Genomic DNA, 19,936 nt, shown 5'->3' with positions numbered 1-19,936 from the left:
TAGGAATTTGTATGGTCTCAGCAATCAGTTATCTCTCACAAATACATTTATGTACAAGCATTTGTTTGTCTTCTAATGACTATATTTAAAAAAGCTAATCCTTTAATCCATATTCCATTTATTTATGTGTCAATATAGTTACATTTTGCTTTTTTTTTTTTTTTTTTTTTTTTTGGCCTATCTTTGTTTTTGTTCATGAACTTAAACTGTATCAGCATGCACCAAGACGTGATTCATGATGTGCATGTCAGGACATGAGCAAGCCTTAACATCACTGCTGGTTTTGCAACATTCTACTATTGTGGTAAAAAGTTTTTCTGATATTTGATCTGTTGAGGAAAAAACACTAAGAAGTGTTCAGAGTTTCTTACATTATTTTTTCATCTTGATTTCTTTCACAATCACTTATTTCTTCTGTATTTTTGTGTCATCACATTAGGTACAACCCCAAGCTCCCCTTTCTCCAGCCATCCAGAGTCCCCTACCTTCCCATCCTCGTGGAGTGATGAATGCACCATTTGCTATGAGAATGTGGTGGACACTGTCCTCTACGCTTGTGGACACATGTGTCTCTGCTATGCCTGTGGCCTGAAACTCAAGAAGATGACCAATGCGTGCTGCCCCATCTGCAGGAGGATAATCAAAGATATCATCAAGACCTACCGGAGCACATAGGGTCATGTTAATCAATATCAGGTTCAGTGTTGTAAAAGCCATTTAATAAAGACAAAGCACAAGTGAGAGACCCACTTCTCTGTCTATATATAATCTGGCTCAGGTACTCCACAGCAGGACTTTAAACGCCATCATTAAAACATTTTAATTACTTCATACCTAATGCACATCATTGGAAGCTCTTTCTTTTTTAGATGAGATTCATCAAACACTATCAAAAAATACAGAATGATCACATAGCAAAATATTTGCTACTGCAACAACAGCACACCTGGACCTAATTCTGCTGAAGATAAACTGTTATTTGGAGAGGCATGTGTCCTACTTCCTGCAGTGTTACCCTTCATTCTGGTGGTGATAGCATCATCAAGTTAAGTAAGATTTCCAGTCCTGCAAGAAATAACAAAGAGAATCATTCTGTGGTTTCACCAGCTGCTCCTCCACTCCTTGTCAGGAAGCATTGAGTCAGTAAGTTGTTTCTGAGGAAGAATCAATTCTCACCTAAATCTTAAAGAAAATCAAGTCAAGATAGTTTTATGAGATTTGCAGAGGGCATGCACATACTAGTGAAATATTTGTAGAAAGACTGACAAAGATCTGTGGTGGAAAAGCTCCTCCATCAACAACACACAATGAAATCTAAACTGTAACGGTAAAGAAATCCTTAAAGGAGCTGTAATGTGTAATGAGTAAAGTGTTTTACTGAAAATCTCACCCCTCGCTGTCCATCATTGAACTTAAGGTGGAGTGAGATTACCATAGGGTAAAAAAAAAAGTCTGACCACTGTTACCATAGAAGGTCACACATGTTGTGGTGATTGAGGATGTGAATAAGGGAAAAAGAAGCTAGAAAGGAGAGATGATATTGCATGTTTCAGACAGAGATGAGAGGATAAGGTGTATTTGCCAAGTGCCTGTTGTGGTTTAAAGAAAGTGGGTTTATTTTTCAGTAAAGGGTGTGTATGGATCTGTGTCCATTGTCTCCAGCTGCTCAGCAATGATGCTGAATTTAAATATATATATATATATATATATATATCATTCAAATTTAACATTGGGCAGTGTGATATTTTAAAATGCTAAATGAGCACAGACAAATGATGAACTGGCATTTTCATCACTGCAAGACTCCAATAAAAGCTAATGCCTGTGCTTACTTCAGGTTATGTGCGTATCTTAAGTATTTATGTAAAATTAAAACATGAATATATGACTCAGTGATGCTGTATTTACGTACAGTGCATTTTTAAGTTGAGAAAATTCAAGGGTTTGCAGTCAGTGACGAACATCTAGCTTGTTATTGTGATCATTTAATTTGCAAATTGCTTTCTGAGATCTACTCTGTAAAAGTAATTTGTCTGTAATTGTGAAGAAAGGCAAGAAATTTTCAGGTAGTCACCAGTCCTTTAAAGTAAGTGTTGATTTGTGCCGAAGCATGTCATCTCATCCCTGTGAAAGGAAAATTATCAGTTGCAGGTATGCTGTTTTACATTTGAATCAAGTTTTCAAGTGTGCCTTTAAAAAGGGAAATCTGGACTAACTCAGATCTGTTAAAAGCTTCCCACTGTGAAAACCAGAAGAAGCACTGAGGTTCATAGTCATCTTAAGGTCTCCCTTCCAAGGCTGTGTTGTCTCTGAGCAGCTTCAAACACACAAATACGCAACAGTTGTATTGAGTGTGGGAGCACATGGTTGTGCTAGGTATCAGGCAGATGAAATGCTGAAATGTCACCTTGCCCCTCTCTGTCACTGGGTTGCACAGTACTGGAATTTTGTTGTGAGTGTTAAAAGATGCTCAGCTTTTACATTGGTACCTAGTTTAGTATTTCCTCTTGACCAAATATGACCTACATTGTGGAATATTTTAATAGAAAACTATGTAGTGAGGAGTGTAATCTTGACTGTACATTATGAGGTTTATTTATTTTTCAACGCTACTATAAAAAAATATCACTGTTTGTTTCATATTTGTGGCTATAGTGTCCAACATGTAAAAATATTGTTTATTTTATGGTTGCATAGATTAAGACTATAGAAAACCTTCCTCCCAACAGAGGATCTGTGATTCTGTCAGCTGATTTTCACTGTAATAGTTTTGCATTTTGGGAAAATACTTGCCCACTTTGTGGTGGAGAGAAAAATGAGAAGATTAATACCATTTAACATATTGAACATTAGCTGATTTTTTTCTAAATAATACTTCTGCTCCACTAACTTTCAGATGGAATTGTATAACTTTTAATGTGCTCCACTTATCTCACAGGTATTGGTAGCCACTTAAAAGAATACAATTTGACATATTAAATGTTATGGGTATTGTAAGTATTGAATAATACAGTGCTGCAGCCCCATTTTTCAATTAATTGGCAGGCTACATTAAAATTTAAAAAAGAAAGAAAGGAAAAAGCATAGCACCAGCTTTCACCAGACGGGTGCAAGAAGAGATAACACTGAAAAACTAAAATACCTCTCATCTAAGTAGGAAAGTTGCCAACATGTTTGTACCACAATTATAATAAAAAGACCATCTCAGAGAGGCTGACTCTTTCAGCATTCTAAATGTTTCATCAGTGGTACATAATAGCATTAGACTGTCAAAATTTACAGAAAGGTTACAAAAAGGCTTAAGTTTATCAACTGGCACTGCATTAATAAATTCGGTGGCTGAAATCACTGAATGGGCTCACGAGTGGTTTTGACAACTACTGTCAGTGAATGTCCACAGATACTGATTAAAACTTTGCCATGCAAAGAAAATATATATGAAAATGAGATCCACAAGCACAGTCTCCTTCACTGGAACACCAGATGCTGTAGAAAACTGCCCTATGAGCCTGCATTTTAGAACATAATAATACAGACAAACATACAAACAAGAACTTTGGGCAAAAATGGAAATATCTTGCTTAAAAAAGAACTAATTAGTCTCCTGATTTACCAAAAAGTGACACTCAGTGCAACTCAGTGGTATATGTACCTTTTCAGATCTGTAACATATTGCACGCAATTCATCATGATCATGATATCTTTTCACATGTTATGAATAATTTTTTGATAACTAAGTTCTTAAAGAAAGCAAAGTATTGTATAGCCTCAATCTGTAAGATTTGCTTCTAGTCTAATCCAGCCCCTGCTAAAGGCTATTGTAATATGTTTTGTTTACAATTTAAGCTCAGCAGCAAGCTAAAATACATGTGCTAAAATAGTAAAACAGAGGGCAACAATCCGTTCCTTCAAATCCCCATCATGGTAGTTGCCTGGCAACAGGTTTCTGCCTAAAAAAATTTCCCAGCCCCATCTGGCTTATTACCACTGACAAAATGTTCAATTTTTTTATATATATAAAAACTGAACACTTTGTGATTTCATATATTAAACACAGAGACTATAACAGCATTCTTACTTACATTTAGAAGCTTGGTAGAGGATGTTGGAAGATGGCGGTTTTAGTCTTTTCATCATTTTCCCAAAATGCTAAAAGCTTTAATACCATATGCTAAGATATAAATCTTTACCTTTAGGTTAATCATGTTTAAGTGAGTAGTTTTATTAAGACAGTCTCTTCTTTCCATATGTGACCAAATGCTTTCAGTCTAAAATGAATCATAAACTGTTAAGTTATGGAGGTTATTGTTTATGGAGCAAGAAAATAAGCTCATAACTTTGGTTTTCTGGGCTTTTGGTTCTATTAAGCTAGTTGTTTAAACAATATTATTGGTATCTGAATTTGCTAAACATGTTCTGTTTGTTAAATAAAATTCAAGTCTGTAACACTGGCTCGATTTTGTTTGCTACTGTATTTCTTATCACACAAAAAAAAACAATGCAAGCACAAACACGTCTTATTCAGATTCAGAGGAGAGTAATTCCTTACACATATTTGACTCAGTGTAATAGAGAGGGAAAACTGACCAGTTCTATTTCACTGCTTCGTTTCTTGTAATCTTTTTTCTCTCAGTAAGAACCTGAAGTCAATTCAGCTCTGATGGAAAAAAAGAGTGCATTATTACCATTACCTTTTTTGATAAAACATTTAAGACATATGCAAGAAATCTGAAATTGGGCAACAGCTAGAGAATTAAAAGACACTGCACAGTCAGAGCTCAGTAGTATGCTTGACTGACATTGCACCATATACTATATGAATAACAAAGGCAAAGGCTTTTAGTAAACAGTCATAACTCACAGAGAAACTGTTTACAGTAGTGGTATGTAGTCCTGGCCAGAGTGAACATCATCTGTTATTTAATACCCTGCTGGCGTGGCTCAACTGCAGCACTTTCTTATTCCGCAATCCCAAAGGCATCAGTACAACACATGACGTTCAGACAAGAAACAGGCAGCGGTTGCTGCTGCTCATGGCCAAGAGGTGAGGGAGAAATACACAACATGGAGTCTGTGAAAGTGACAAGAATACAGTGCATCTCGCTGTTGTCTGTGTACACATAAACTTTCCACTTAGACCTCTCAGTGAACCTGACTACAAGCTTTTTTAAGACTTAGGGTCTGGCAGATTTGTTTGAGCTGCGTTGAGAAATCTCTGCCAAACAGCTGCTTGATCAAACATACACCATCTATTAGGGCACAAAATTTGTATTCTTGAAACCCAGGATGCTATTGATTTTGGATTTCAACAGGACATCAGACAGTCTGAGATTTTTCCTATGTGGATTCACCATTAAGCTTCAGGTGTTTAGTGGGATGTAGAATCTTTTTTCCCAGTCAGTTTTGGTGTCAAATAAAAGACAACAAGTAGAAGTGTAATTATGTTGAAAAAGTACAACTTTTTTCATTGTTTAAAAAATCAAATGAGTGGTTTCTCCCTTACACACGTAAACTACTGAGTTGATGAAATCATGAATGAAGGTTGACCCTGACCTTGACTTTAGTCTGCACTGAGATGCTGAGTGATGCTGCCCTCCAGTGGTCAGAAGAGTTTCCAGCAGCTCATGCACTGGAAAGCAGACCAGCATATCCTACAGCTTTAAATATTTTTTCTCATTTTTGTAATAACACATAAATCTGACTAAATTTAATGTTATTGGAAATTAAAACAAATTTCAAAATGTACATTTATTCAATCTGCAAAGCCTAAACTATTGCAACAACTAATACTAAATTAGATTTTTTTTTTTTACCACACATTTTGACAAAATAAAGAAAATATCACCATTTAATGAGAAGCTACCACCTTCAGTTTTTTATAGAAGCACATCTTGCATTTCTACAATTTTACAATTTGTATGCGCAAATAAATAAACATGAGCACAACATGCAAGCTGATATGACACAGTTATGCACAGCCAGTAAAAAAATGACAACAATTAGTTCCACGCCAACGACTGTAGAAGTCCCAGAGAAGGAGCAGCCCGTTGGATGGACATGTTTCACTTCCTTTACGAAAATGGGAGGTAAATCTGATTAGATTTCAAGCAGCAGATCCAATACTGGAAAACTGGACCAGTGTTTTCTTACAGTGTTTTTCTGATTTTAACTGAAGATGACAGTTTTATTTACTACATTGACACAATACTGATAACTTTACCTTTACTTTGTCGGTTGACACTAAATTAAGCAGACGGAGGGAAAGCTTTCTAGAAACAAGTTAAATGTAGAGGTTCTCGTGAAGCTTTAGCTGCTCTATGTTGTAGATGTGAAATGAGGGGGCCAACTAGGCAACTCAGTATGATCTAATGTATTTGCATACCAACATCTACACGGTCAAATACTTCAGCTAAATTGCATATCAAATCAAATCAAATTTTATTTTATATAGCACCTTTCATGCACATGGCAACACAAACTGCTGTGCACAATAAAAACAAATCATTCATATTCAATACAAGATTTAAAAGCCTTCACATCAAAATTTTAACAAAATAAAATTTCAAGATAAACACTTTCAATATAAAATCTTCCACTTGTTCTAAAGCTGATAAAAACTGAGATGCTTGATGTGATTATACTCTGTGATAAGTTGTCATTACATTGCTTAATATACGGAATATTCATCTGCAATTAATTTAAATGATAATGATTCCCTTTGCGCATCACTTTCACACGTAATGAAGCAAAGACTTCAAATACACATCAGATTGAAGGAATTAGACTAATTGTGTTTCTTTTTTTAAATGTGTACAATGTGAAAGCATGTGGTATTTCATTTATTCCTAGTTTAAACTTGTCTGACATCTGAAAACAATTTTTTCAGGGAATTTAAACACTAAGCTGAATACCAAAACAAAATTTCAATAAAGAAACTGTTTCGGACAGCACAGTGGTTTGGCAATTAATGCTGTCGTCTCACAGCAAGAAGGTTCATGGTTTCAACCTCGACTGAGGGCTTTCTGTGTGGAGTGTGCATGGTCTCCCTTTGCATTCGTGGGTTCTCTCTGGGTACTCCAGGTTCCTCTCACAGTCCAAAACATGCTTGTTAGGTTAATTAATGATTGTAAATGTACCCTAGGTGTGAGTGGTGTTTCAGTGTTGGACTGCGATGGACTGGCGAGTGGCGACCTGTCCAGGATATACAGCCCTGCAAACATTGATATTCCTTTTCATGAAAAGAAAGCAGCCATGACTGTTCAAAAGTGCATTTATTAAAGTCATTCTTTAGGCACTTCAGTTATTATAACTGGTCACACAGTTAAGATAAAACAAACGTGAGCACCCCACAAAACACAGAAAAAAAAGGATTATGTCAAATTTACTGCCCAGCAGAAATTCAAAATCTTGTTGTCTTTAATAGAGCAGTTTTGTTGAAATGTAAGTTTTATTATGAGTTTTAAGATACGAATAAATATTATTTTTACTGACATATGCAAAAGTTTGAATATTTATGGGAAAAAAAATAATGTTTTTAAAAAAAGAAATAAAAGCTCATCAATAAATGTTTTAAACAAAGGGAAACAAAATACTGATAATCAGAGATGCTCACCATTTGTTTCATTAGGGACAACATCAAAAATTAGATGGATAAAATACTCTAAATAAAGATGACATACAGTATAAAGATATTTAAAAATTCATGCAGCACCAAGGTGAGACTAACACAAAGCAGCTTTGGCAAAAAATAAGAGTTTTTCTCAAAAAAAAAAAAAAAGAAAGAAAAACGGGATGAGGAACAAGGTTAATGTCAACAGCTCAAGGCATCGTTGGTATAATGAATCACTTCAAACATGCAGTAAGCTTAAAAATCTTTTAAAATTTTTTTTTTAAAGATTACGATATACACAAATAGAAATGGTTCAAGGAGTAAACATATAAGGACAACGTTCAAGTTAAAGGTAACTGCTGGAGAAAATCATTCAGTCGTTCTTCTGCTCTCTGGTCTTCTCTTTGTCTCAAGTCCCAACATGTTAATGGAAAGTCTCAAGCACTGCATCATCTCGATTTGTTTCTCTAATTGTTTTATTTCATTTCTTAGTAAAATTTGATCTGGCTGCTTGTTTTTGATGAAGGGTACCGGGTTAGCCTTATTCACAAAACAAATGCATCTGTTAGAGTAGTCTTTACACACATATCCAGAATACTGCCAGCTCCACACGAGTGCTAGTGCTTTTTCTCGAGGTAATTTGAGGGAACCCATCCTTTCCTCGGTCTGCCATTGTCCAAAATCTTGCAGTACCACCAACCATTGGGGTTTCTTTCAAGAACCTCCAGATTTGTCCCCTCTGGAAATCCCATGGTCTCTTCGTCACCATGGTAATCTGCTATGGAGACATACACCTCTCTGAGGTTGTTATGGATGATGTGAGGCTTGGGTTTCACTGTGGATACAGGGATGGCATTCTTCTGAGAGCTGAGGCCCAGAGTTTCAGAGCTACCAGTACCAGATCGATTCTTGTTAGGAAGAGCTATGTTGTTTGGTGCCAAGCTGCGAGGCACAGTGCCAAAAGATGCATTGCGTCGCACTGTGGGGCTTGCGCAAGGATGGTCCGTTGAGTTGAGGGACTCGTTTCTCCTGAGAGAGCCAACAGGGCTGGGACCGTCTCTGATCGGGGCAGAAATGAAGACAGACTGAGGTCTGACAACCTGCTGCTGCTTGGTGCTATTCTGCTTCAGTGAGTTGAACAAGCCGGTAGGTTTGGAGAGGCCACCTGGAGGTTTGGATGGGATAGGTGGTGTGACCTTCTTTAGGTTTTGGTTGATGTTGTTCAACACTCGTACCCTTTGTTCATTCTTCTCCAGACTGTTGGACTTGCTGAGACTTCCAGGTCTAGTCGGGGTGCCATCAGATTCAGACTCTGCCAAGTCATCTTGCTGCCTGACAGGCTCCAGGAAGTAAGTTGGAGCCCAACCCTCTGCATCTCCCCAACGAATATACCACCAACCACTTTCTTGCTTTTCCAGCACCTCCACTTCCACCCCAGCAGGGAAACTGAGCTCAGACTCTTGGACTTTCTCATAGGGATCTGTGGTGCGATACAGGTTGCAGCATTCCAAGTCAGAGTCACCTCGGCTTCCTTTAGAGTAGATGGAGGAGAGATCAGATGTGCTCTGAGATGAGAAGGAGTCCTCGGAGGAAATGACGGAAGCTGTTTCCGAGTCTTCACCTTTAGTTTTGGTTCCATTTTTTAGCTGACCTGTTGGTCGGAGCTGTCTTCTCAAGGTGCTGATGTCCATTTTCTCTGCACTGGATGCCTTCGCTAGTTGTGGTTTGGGCCTTACCACTGGCCTTTGCTTAGAAGAGGACTTGGTGGAGAATAATGCCTTGCTCTCCTCTTGTTCTTTCTTAGGTTTGAACAGATCTGGGGTGGACTCAGTGGAGGCAGATTTGGGCATGGGTGTCTCCTCTGGTTTGCCTGAAAATGGGGTCCCATTCAAGTCAATCTTGAGCCTGTTACCTGCAGGTCTCCATCCACCTGATGTTAGATTTGCAGTCTTGCCAGTTTCTGACACAACACTTGTCTTGGAGGAGTTGGAGTCCCGGCTGCACTGTCTCTCTGGGGACTCCCTGAAGGGTCGGAAACCATCATTCTCATAGATACACTCCTCTTCTCCCTCTGGCTCCCGCTCTGCTTCTTGACCATCTTCAAATGACTCACCCACCTTGAAGGAGGCACTGTGAAGGGATGAAGCTGGAGAAGGCTTTGAGGACAAGTGTGACCCCCTCTCAGAGGAAGCATCCTCAGTCTTTCCATCCACCAGGGAACCTTCACCCCTCAGAAATTCAAACTCAGACTCAAGGTCCAAATCGCCAATGGCAGGGACATCATATTCTGGCTCTTCGTATACAGGCCTCCCAGGAGACACAGGAGACTCTGGGGCTTCAGATCCAGGGCTACTGGGAGGTGCAGTCTCCACTGAGTCCTGTTTCTTGACAGGTGGAGCTGGAGGGGGAACTTTTGGGCGGCATAGAGTGCTTGTTCTCCGATTTAAATTGGGCTTTTTCCGTTTATCAATGTAGGAGCAGGGAGCCCAGCCCTCCTTCTCACCTATCTGGACATACCACCATCCACCAGAATTCTTCTCGATAACCTAAAGTACACAAGCCATAGATGATATTAGTCTATAAGTGCTGCCATAGTCATTTATTCATCTTAAAATCTGATATAGGTTTCATCTTGGAAAAATCTGAACTGTAAACGAGTTAGGACGAGTAAAAGATGCAGAAAAGATATGTGGTTAGTGCTAAACCATATGATCCTCTTTTTTATGAAGTTTAGTTTAAACAAAGTACTTACCTCTGCTTTCTGTCCCCCATTGAAACTGATACCATCAGATATACAGGACTGGAAATCTGCAATAGTGTAATACTCTGCTTCAACTGCAGGGGGCTCTGGCGGGGAGGGCATCTGAAATCCCTTCGAGGCAATGAGAAGAATACTTGTAAATGGTTAAAAGAACACTAGCTCCATCTAATCAAGTCCTAAACTTGGGTTTAGGACTTGATTCTTGACAGATTCAGATTGTGCTTCCCAACAGTAAAACATGGGACATATTGTTCCTATTACTTCACTCCAAGATGCAGATGCAGACAGTCTTTGTTTGGTTTGTTTGCTCTTCAAACATGAACAAAAGTAAAATCTCCACAGAGCCATTTAAATTTCCCACAAGCTGTTGAGATGATCTTTAACAACACAGAAAAAAAACTGACTAATTGACTGACTGACTGACTGACTGACTGACAGAAGAACGGACAACTGAAATGTACTATATACTCTTACCAGGGTTGCATCTCTCCGAGGAGGAGGTTTTTGCCTGAGAACGGGAGAACCTGTGAGAATAAAAGTCACAAAGAAAAACAGCATTCCGTTACTAATAAAATATATTTGTTTGGTATAAAAGTATCTATCTGCACACATAGATAATCCAGATATTGTTCAAGAAATTAAAAAAAAAACATCACTGACCAATTTCCACCCGATGTGGGGCTATACGGGCTACAGCTGGTGACGGAGGCTCTGCTTTGCTTTTTCCATCCTGCGGGGCATTAACAGGACTGGAGTCAGCACATGGGATTGGCAAGCTGATCTCCTTCCTGGCAACCTGGGGGCTCTCTGAAACACCTTCAGTCTGCACATCCTTCTCACTTAACGCCTTCTTATTAAGTAGGTTGCTTATCTCCATTATGTTTCCAATAATCTCCACTGGGCCTGTTACAGTCTTCTTACGGGGAGAGAAGTCTTCCTTCACCTTCTTGAGGTAAGACGCTGGAGCCCAGCCCTCTTTATCCTGGTACCTAAAACAGAAGAGAAAAACATTTGAATTATTGACTCTGTGTTATGACAGGTTTAATAAATGTCCAAAGCAAGCATGTAGGGGCATACCTGATAAACCACCAGCCTTCCAGGTTCTTCTGAATCACTTCCACTATGACCCCTTTTTCAAAAGCAATTTCATCTTTGCCTTGGCTGGAGTAAGGCTGCATTGTTATGTACTTCTCTTCTGCCAAAGGACAGAATGACAAAAAAGCTAAGATTTTACAGTTGTGAGATCTCTGAAAACTAAAATAAATAATAATAAAAAAAATTGTAGTAGTTTTATGATATGATACGAAAGAAAATATCTATCCGTCTGAATCTGCTTTCTGGCATTAGGTCCAGCTGCCAGATGTGGAAGTAGGTGTGTTGTGTGCATGGGTTCAAATGTTATTTTGTTTTTTTTTGGGGGGGGGGGGGGGTTTCTTTATGAAGCCAAGATAACTTTATAATTCATTACAAGCCAGCATTAATTCTTGCCTTTAAAAATATTCTGTGTTTTCTCCCATTGTAGCAGCTTGAATGGTTTTACACAGATGGGATGTACTTTAAATTCAATTAATGATTCAAAATGCACTGCATTACAAAAAAAGGCATTAGTATAGGTGCACTGATTGTAGCTGCACTGTGTCTTGAGCCATAATCTAATTTGCAATACAATTAAGAAACAATAGGGCATGCTGGTGGTAGAAGATATGTTGAAACTGTATTCACTCTGAATTAAAATAATACACCAATTCTCATTTGTATATTCAAAGCACAATTAATAGTTCATGAGATCTTTCAACATGAATGATCAGAGGGCAGAATAATCCAAATAATGAGCAAAAATAATATAGTTTCCTTATCAGATTTGGTAGGGAAAGAGGTCTGAGAAAGAGGAAATTTGGCACCAAGAGATTCTCATATTAGGTAAAGCTAAACTTGAAATATATTGCATGAAGTGAAGCCTTTGGAAACAGCAATTTAATGATGTATCATATAAGTGTACATATGGCCTCTTATCTATTTTCTGTCACCCCTCTCCCATCAGATATATTCCACAGAATACTATCTTCCATTCCTCACTATGTTATTATGTGATGAGCGCTATATTTTCAATCACTGATTGATTTATTTAATGTTAACAATACTAACCTGAACACATAGCCATGCTAACAGTGTCCTTACCATGCACTCCTAGCTCAGCATATAAGAGTGAGCAGAAGCATCATGCTGATGTAGGAATTCCCATGAAGCCATGGGGCAGGGGAAAAAAATCATTGTTTCCTGTTATTATGGCAATTCCTGTCTAAACATAGAAAATGGATCTCAGTTCAAAAAGGAGTACAGACAAAATATGCTGTTCTGTGGCAGCACTGTGGCAGTTTATTCCATTTTTTTCTCTAATCATTTTCAAGGTTGTGCAGGAACTAAAATGGCAAACTACTTTCCTTGCATAAACTCTATGGGTATGTTATATTTCTGTACACTTTATTATTCTTTTGCTTGGACCTTCCAGCCTCTTTGTGTTAAGGCATCGTTTTCCTTTGACCAACTGCTTTCAAACAATATCCAGCAGTGCGATGAAGGAAAATTCTAAATCAGATGTCGTGTTAACCACAACATGCATCGCTTGCATCAGTGTTGTAAATTATCTGTGTGGAGTCAGCAAGTTTCTTTTTTTCTTTTTCTTTTTTTTTTTTTAACTCAAAGCAGAGTTTCAGTCATCGGGTGGAAACAACTCAGTGTGCACTCCAGAGAGAAGCTTGCGCTGCCAAGAGCAAACGCTGGCCTGTCCTCACTCCTCTGTCAGTAATCCAAATGCATCTCCCATTGAAAAAAATAAAAGAAAATAGAAAAAAAACCCATGAGGAGAACATGCACAAGTACTAAGAATTTGATTTTCTTGCTAACTAAGTGAGATAAGGTTATAATAAGGTTGTTTGTTTATCAGTTAGCATTGGTCGCTATGTGCACCACAACAGGAAAAATATCTGTTTCTGCTAGAACATACACTCATTAGAAATCTATATACACGCTTCATTTCCTCATAAAACATAAAACATAGCTCTAAAATGCAGCCTAAGGCATTCCAACATCTATTACACAACTTCTTTCAGATGACTGGGTAGGGATTTCTTTTCTTTTCTTTCCTTTTTTCTGTGTTTCTGAGAATCCTGGTTTTGGCTTGGAGCTCACAACTATAATGAAAGCGCTTACATGGAGCAATTCTGTAACATAATTTGAGCTTAATGTAAATAATTGTTGTATGTAAAGTTGCTGAATTCACTCTTGCTTTCCAGAATTATTTCTTATTAACATCAGTTAGTGGTTAGTTGTTTTGGATTGTGGTTGATGATAAATGAGTTTGCTGGAAGACAACACAGGATGCAAGATGGTACAAATATGTGCATGTGGAGAGGGACAAGTCGAGTCATGAGATAAGAAACAATAAATAAGACAGCGTGAGGTAAAAAATAACACACAGAAGGAGGGGGAGGAAGGGAGAGAGGTGATGCATCATTTATGTCAGTTCACCTCGGCTCTGCTGCCGGCTGATGACACCCCCCAGCGTCCATCTCCGGTCCAGCCTCTTCAGATGAGCCTTATGTCGCTTAGTAACTGACACACACACACACATGGTAACCAGATGACAACAAACAAACATGGAAGCATTAAGAGCAAACATAAATGTTACACAAACACAAAGCACACAAATGACATGGATCCAACCAAAGGAGCCCCATTATTAGCTACATGGAGGACATAAAAACAAAACCACAGAACAAAACACGGTGGACAGTTAGAGGGAATGGATGGAGGTTACAGAGGAAGTGTTAAACCAAGACATCTTCTCTGTGGCTTGTAATTAGGATGTTGTTAGCATGGTTTTCTGATCCTGTTATGCTTGAGCATCTGGGGCACACATTGCTGGGCAGGAATGCAGTCCAATTAACAGAGCACCACCTGTTGGAACCGCACACCTCAACGGGCCAAAGTTTCCACATATTTTATTAATAAAATGGTAGAAACAAAGATTCCTGCCACCTGGTTGATGATCTTCCTCATCAGTAAATGTGCTTCTTGATTTTCAGTAATAAACAGAATTTGAAATTCTTGATTTAAAAGGATGACTCTAACAAGCTGTTTATGTGGTTAACATAAAATCCTATCATATGCTGCTGTTGCAAATCCTTAGACATTTAAATGATCATTTCATTTGTGAATGGTTTTCTGCTGAGAGGGAAGACCTTGTACAAATGAAACAACTGTGAGCAGTCAGTTAAGCTTAGTTTTACACACACACAAAAAGAAAGAACCACTGTCTTACTAATTAACACGTTCTACTACCTAAATTTCACAAAAAACAATAAGTATAAACATAAATTCTGTTTTTTGTGGTTGTTTGTTTGCTGGGGAATTTTCTCCACTAATAGTAACAACTTGTTGCCTGGCAACTATTCATAGGACAGAACTAGTCTGGCACATAAATGCCCTTAAGGTGGCACTCCTTTTACTTAAAGTTTATTTTCATTATTTATTTTTATTTTACTATTAAAACAACCTAAATATGAGGCATTTAGAGTTTCTAGCAGGCAGATTTGTCGGAAATTACCAATTTAACAGTTTTTCCTTTCCTTTGTTCATTTTTTATATGAGGCTTATGGAACCAGACATTCTAGTGTCATACTTAGTAGAGACATTATACGTCCCTGTGAGGAGGCAAACATGTACATTTTCCAAAATATGTTTATTTCTACATGAAACATAATCCAAAGAAGTAAGAGGAGAAGCTGCCTCAGTTTCCAACAGGTCTACATTTTCTTTTAGCTATTTGGAATAATCACCAAAGTCTTAAAATCCAGTTTCAAAATATCTGTCTTTTTTATTTATTTATTTTTTTGTGCAGTGGCACCGACTGATGAGGGCCTGACAAAGAGATGGCTTATGAGATTCATGCCATTCCCATGACTGACTAGACACATAAACACTAGTTACACAGAAAAGCCCTCGGGTAGTTAACTCAGCTAACAAACTGCTTTCTCCGAGAAAATAAGTATGAGTATTCATGGTATGTAAACTTTACACATTAGGTTGATAACATTTTATTCAATCAGCACAAAAAGAGAAAATTGGGCATTTCAACAGACTAAAATACAGTAACATTGTTTACTTCATATTATCTACTGTCCCATCCTTCAGGCATAAGACATATAATGTCAAAGGGATCGATTATTAAAACAATAGTTACACAGAAAAGATGTTTGGTAAGATAAATGGAAAGTCTTTATGTTTGTTTGGAAGTGTAATACTGAACTTTTGAATTGTCTCTGTCTCTTTTGTTGGGCTTTCTCTAGCACAATGTTGATTAAATATCACTGAACATGCGGAACTACCTGTCAAGAATGAGAGTGCATTTATTGGTTTTAGATTCAATTTTTTTGCCACTAATATTAAGAATGAGATAAGATGTGTTGAAGGCTTGGTAACTGCATCTGACACAGTTATCCAGATGATTAGATACTGCCTTCAGCTTTATGTGACAGCTCTATATTCTGGCAAACCCTACACCACGTAGTTGGTTTGTTATCAGGCTTTTAGATTCCTTTCTTACTCCGGTCGGCTCACGAACCTTTACATCAACATTCAGAATTAATCTGCAATTATATGTAGACATTGCATAAAAGGGTATAAGTCTTGTCAGAACTTGTTTTCTTTAAGGACAGCTGTAATTTAAAAAGCATGAATTATTCTGTTTTATTCAACACCGTTGAGATGAAAACACATGCCTCTTTCATGAGCTCACTCCATGGTGGTCATATCACTTAATACTACACTGTATGGTTCCTGTACACTGCATTACTGTACAGCCCATCACATTGGAGGCTGTGGTTTGGTCTCTCTTGGCACTCCTTGCTATTTACTCAAGTCTGAATCTACACTCTGTTAAAGCATGCTTATAATGGCAGTCAGACACAGAGAGGTGTTCACAGCGGCTGGGACTCAGCTGTCAACATAGGCTGGCTGTGGTGAGGCAGGCCTGAGTTTTTCCCACTTTGTCACAGATCAAAGACTTAGTATTGAGGGCAGAGGCGTCATATATCAGAATGTGTGAGGTAGTGTTTTTGGGTGCGTAGGTGTGTGGCTGGGCAAAGATAGAGTCTTAAGTGACTTACCTTCCCCTGCTTTCGAGGCGCCAAGCTCCAAGTCATCCCGTGTGCCACTGTGGGAGTTGAGATAGGTAGCAGGGACCCAACCCTGCTCCTCTGCTGTGCTGACAAACCACCAACCTGTAGAAATATGCAGGAAATTTAAATAAAAAGGAATAAAATGTCTCCTGGGGTCAGAGTCTTATGATCATATACCTTCTACTCTTGCTTAGACACCATTAAATAACTTCATCCTTGCTTTAGTTACTGAGCGCATCTTTGACAGAAACATTTCCAATCAATGGGATGAACTACAAAAGAGTATGAACATGAGGAATTTGCTGGCGTTGCCAACAGTGTGTAACCACTCTCTTAGGGCCAACAGCATCAGAGGGAATTTGTAATGAGGTCTTGTTCAAACCTGAATTTCATGAGATCAGTCATGAATTTTAGCAGACAGGACACTCCTGAAGTGCTTTTACAGGCCAATATTTCCATTTTGCTGCTCTGATTTGGTCTCTCTGGATATGACAGCTTTTTTCTGACAACTTTGTAGTATTATGCCAGGAGCAGATGGAACCGTTATGATGTTTCACTTCAAAATCAGCATCAAACAAAGAGAAAGAGTGAGTAAGTCTACATGTGTACTAATCTTGTATTCTCTCTCAGCATTACTGACTAAAAGCAGGTACATACACAGACCAATGTATGCCAGCCTCAGCTTGATGAATGATGAACATTGCCATTTATTTGGTCTTGGTTCCAAAATGGTTTTCCAATGTGGCATGAGAAAAAAAATCAAAAAAGAACATTCTGGTTGTGTAAAAACAGCATAGTCAGAAATTTAAGATGACCACCTATGATTTTGATGTGGCCACTACGAAGTCTAGCAATCAAAAATAGGAATGCAACACAAAACGGTGCGCTAATCAACCTAGAACAGTGGCACCAGTGTTGAAAAAACTGAATTCAAATGGAATTGTTGGAGCTGAAACTAATAATGAAATTCTACTAAAAGGTAATATAGTTGAGTTGTCTCAGTAGAGCCTGTGTTTGTATAATGTGTTCTGCATTTGTAACAATAACCACATCCAAAAAGATGTAGCAAAGGAAAAAATGGTAGATGATTAGCAAAAACCATTGGTTGCCTTCATGTTTTCTATGTTACATCTCTATGGACAACAAATGCTTGTCAACAGACATCTGTTACACTAAAATAAGGAAATAAAAAAAATTAAGAAATACATTGCCAAATGAATTATCAAAAAAATCAAAAGAAATACTACAGATTCTGCTTTTTTGGTAAAAAAAAAAACTGGAGTGGTGGAAAATGCTTCTTTTTCCTTCGAGATAAGGTGTTCCAAATTTTGATCAAGCCCAACAATAGATTTCTCAATCGAAGATAAACATAGCCACAGCAAAGCAGCAATGCCGGTTTGCAGGCTCAGATTAAAAAGTTTTGGTTTATTACTTTGTCCGATCATCGTTGCTTTGTGAAACCAGATGTTAAAGCATACCCAGCTTTATGGTTTACTTTACCATAACTGCTACCATAATTTATAAAAAACGAGGATCTTCCTGTATGAAAGAAGATATTAAATCAATGACTAGAAAATTTCTGAAGAAATTTTGATGGCTGCCAATGCAGCAACTGCCCTGCGCCCGAGAGAAAGGCAGCAATATTACAAAGAGGGAGCACCTGTGTGGCTATGGCAACAGAAAAGGTTCTAGTGATTGTGAGGAAGGGGCCACAAGCAGATACTGAAGTGTTAAGACACCTATAGTATGATGTGTTTAAGATATTTGTACATGATATATCAGATCCTGTCCACCTTTTTTAAGACAATAAGCATACATACAACATCTTAAATCAAACACTAGCTTATTTAATACATGTGTCATGTTGTGGCCTGCAAAAGCATTTGTGACACCTCACCATCCGCAGGCGACATAAAGTGAGGCTGTGTCTCTCTGTAGGAGACCTCAGAGAAAAAGCTCGCAAAAAAACAACAACAAAAAAAACTGTCCTATATGTCCTATGCCACACACACAGTATTTGTTGTGGTAACAGGAATACAATATGGCAGACAGCTGTGTGGACGATCCATAAAGAGGACAGGATTGTTCCATGACATTTTCACAGCTGGTCCAAACCTCCAGTGTGGACTTTTCCCTGAAAGTGGAGTGTTATGAAGCAGTGTGGTTGCAGATTATTAAAAAACAATATGATAATGTGGTAAAGTATGCAAATCACTCGATGCTAATTCCACATATGCTGTAGTCATGCATCACAATCAGAGAGGTTCGAGCCACAATGGAATGAAGTAGGGTATTTATGATGTTTGAGGGGACAGCAGTGCAGAAGGAGGCCCTTTTTGTCTTTCATTATCTTGTCTGTTGGCTATGGTTCACACGGTGGTAACATTGGTGTGTAAAGGCAATAAAAAAAGTACACAAAGCTGGATTTGCAACAAAGCAACAATTCCTCATGTAGCTGTTTAACCTAAAACATCATTTTCTTGTTTGAATTAATTGTTTTCTGCAAGTATGGCCATTGAATGTAATTTTCCCCCCAGGCAGCTTGGATATGAAAAACTGTTTAGTTAGTCCAAGCTGAAAATAACCCAGATAGACTTCATGGACATTATTGTGTGCATGTCCACCAAATTGAAATGGGATCTACGCTACCGGTGATAAGTGTAGAAACACTATTCCAGTAAATCTAATGGGAAAGTTTACCAAAAACTTATGATCAATAGTTTAAAAGAACCAGACAGATTAAAGCATGTCTTTCTCAGGGGAAGCAAAAACAAAGAAAATCTTTTCAGGTCTCTTTTTAGCATTCATATGCAGATAGTGGGATTAATGTGAGGTTTAATTGCTTCAACAAATGAATTATCAAAGACACAGAAGACCATGATCAGCTGTATGCTGGGGTTGTTTAGCATCTAGTCGGAGTGGGATGATATTTTCTGGCTCTGGGCATTACTGGCTAATACTCAGAGACATAACAAGCCACGTAATGTTTTCAGACTCTGAACCAAAACTATGGCTTGTACAAAAAACCCATAAATCAAACAGAGACTGTAAGCCACAATAAACAAAAAGATTATCTCTAAAGGATTCAGAACAAAAGCACTTAAAATACAGATTTTTTTTCTCCCCACATTGCAGCTGAAAGAGTCTGAAGGGATGAGAATTATCTTTAATTAGATTTTAATTACTGCAGTATTCTAATTTTAAATCACATTAAACTTGGTATCTAAATGCTGCAACAGCTCATTAAGTTATTAAAAACACTGAATTAATTCAGATGTGTTTTATTCAATGGCTAATAGAGGGCAGCATGAATTCTGTCTATGTATACTACCGATCATAAGTTTGGGTTAAATGGCTGCAGGTCAGTAACATGACCTGACATCTGGG

At 38.0% G+C, this 19,936-nt stretch overlaps 2 protein-coding genes across 5 annotated transcripts in view; one reads left to right on the top strand and one right to left on the bottom strand.

Annotated features, from left to right (window-relative positions):
* The window catches only part of neurl1ab (neuralized E3 ubiquitin protein ligase 1Ab), a 38,925-nt gene extending 34,479 nt beyond the window's left edge, over positions 1–4,446 (top strand). The window contains exon 6 of the mRNA XM_042011047.1: positions 440–4,446. Within this exon, the coding sequence (XP_041866981.1) occupies positions 440–675 (236 nt within the window). The 3' untranslated portion in view covers positions 676–4,446. The remainder of the gene's footprint in view (positions 1–439) is intronic.
* Positions 4,447–7,256: 2,810 nt separating this feature from the next.
* The window catches only part of LOC121655659 (SH3 and PX domain-containing protein 2A-like), a 53,394-nt gene continuing 40,714 nt past the window's right edge, over positions 7,257–19,936 (bottom strand). For 3 of the 4 annotated variants that reach the window (XM_042010443.1, XM_042010446.1, XM_042010445.1), the window contains 7 exons: positions 16,538–16,651; positions 13,899–13,982; positions 11,448–11,565; positions 11,031–11,359; positions 10,845–10,894; positions 10,362–10,481; positions 7,257–10,155 (listed from right to left, as the gene is read on the bottom strand). In XM_042010443.1, the coding sequence (XP_041866377.1) occupies positions 8,227–10,155; positions 10,362–10,481; positions 10,845–10,894; positions 11,031–11,359; positions 11,448–11,565; positions 13,899–13,982; positions 16,538–16,651 (2,744 nt within the window). In that variant the 3' untranslated portion in view covers positions 7,257–8,226. The remainder of the gene's footprint in view (positions 10,156–10,361; positions 10,482–10,844; positions 10,895–11,030; positions 11,360–11,447; positions 11,566–13,898; positions 13,983–16,537; positions 16,652–19,936) is intronic. The other variant, XM_042010444.1, reaches the window with a different exon arrangement.

This window comes from Melanotaenia boesemani, chromosome 16, assembly GCF_017639745.1.
Source record: "Melanotaenia boesemani isolate fMelBoe1 chromosome 16, fMelBoe1.pri, whole genome shotgun sequence".
Taxonomy (NCBI): Eukaryota; Metazoa; Chordata; class Actinopteri; order Atheriniformes; family Melanotaeniidae; genus Melanotaenia; species Melanotaenia boesemani.
Note: the sequence above shows the minus strand (reverse complement) of the source record. Positions and strands in the feature narration are given on the sequence as shown.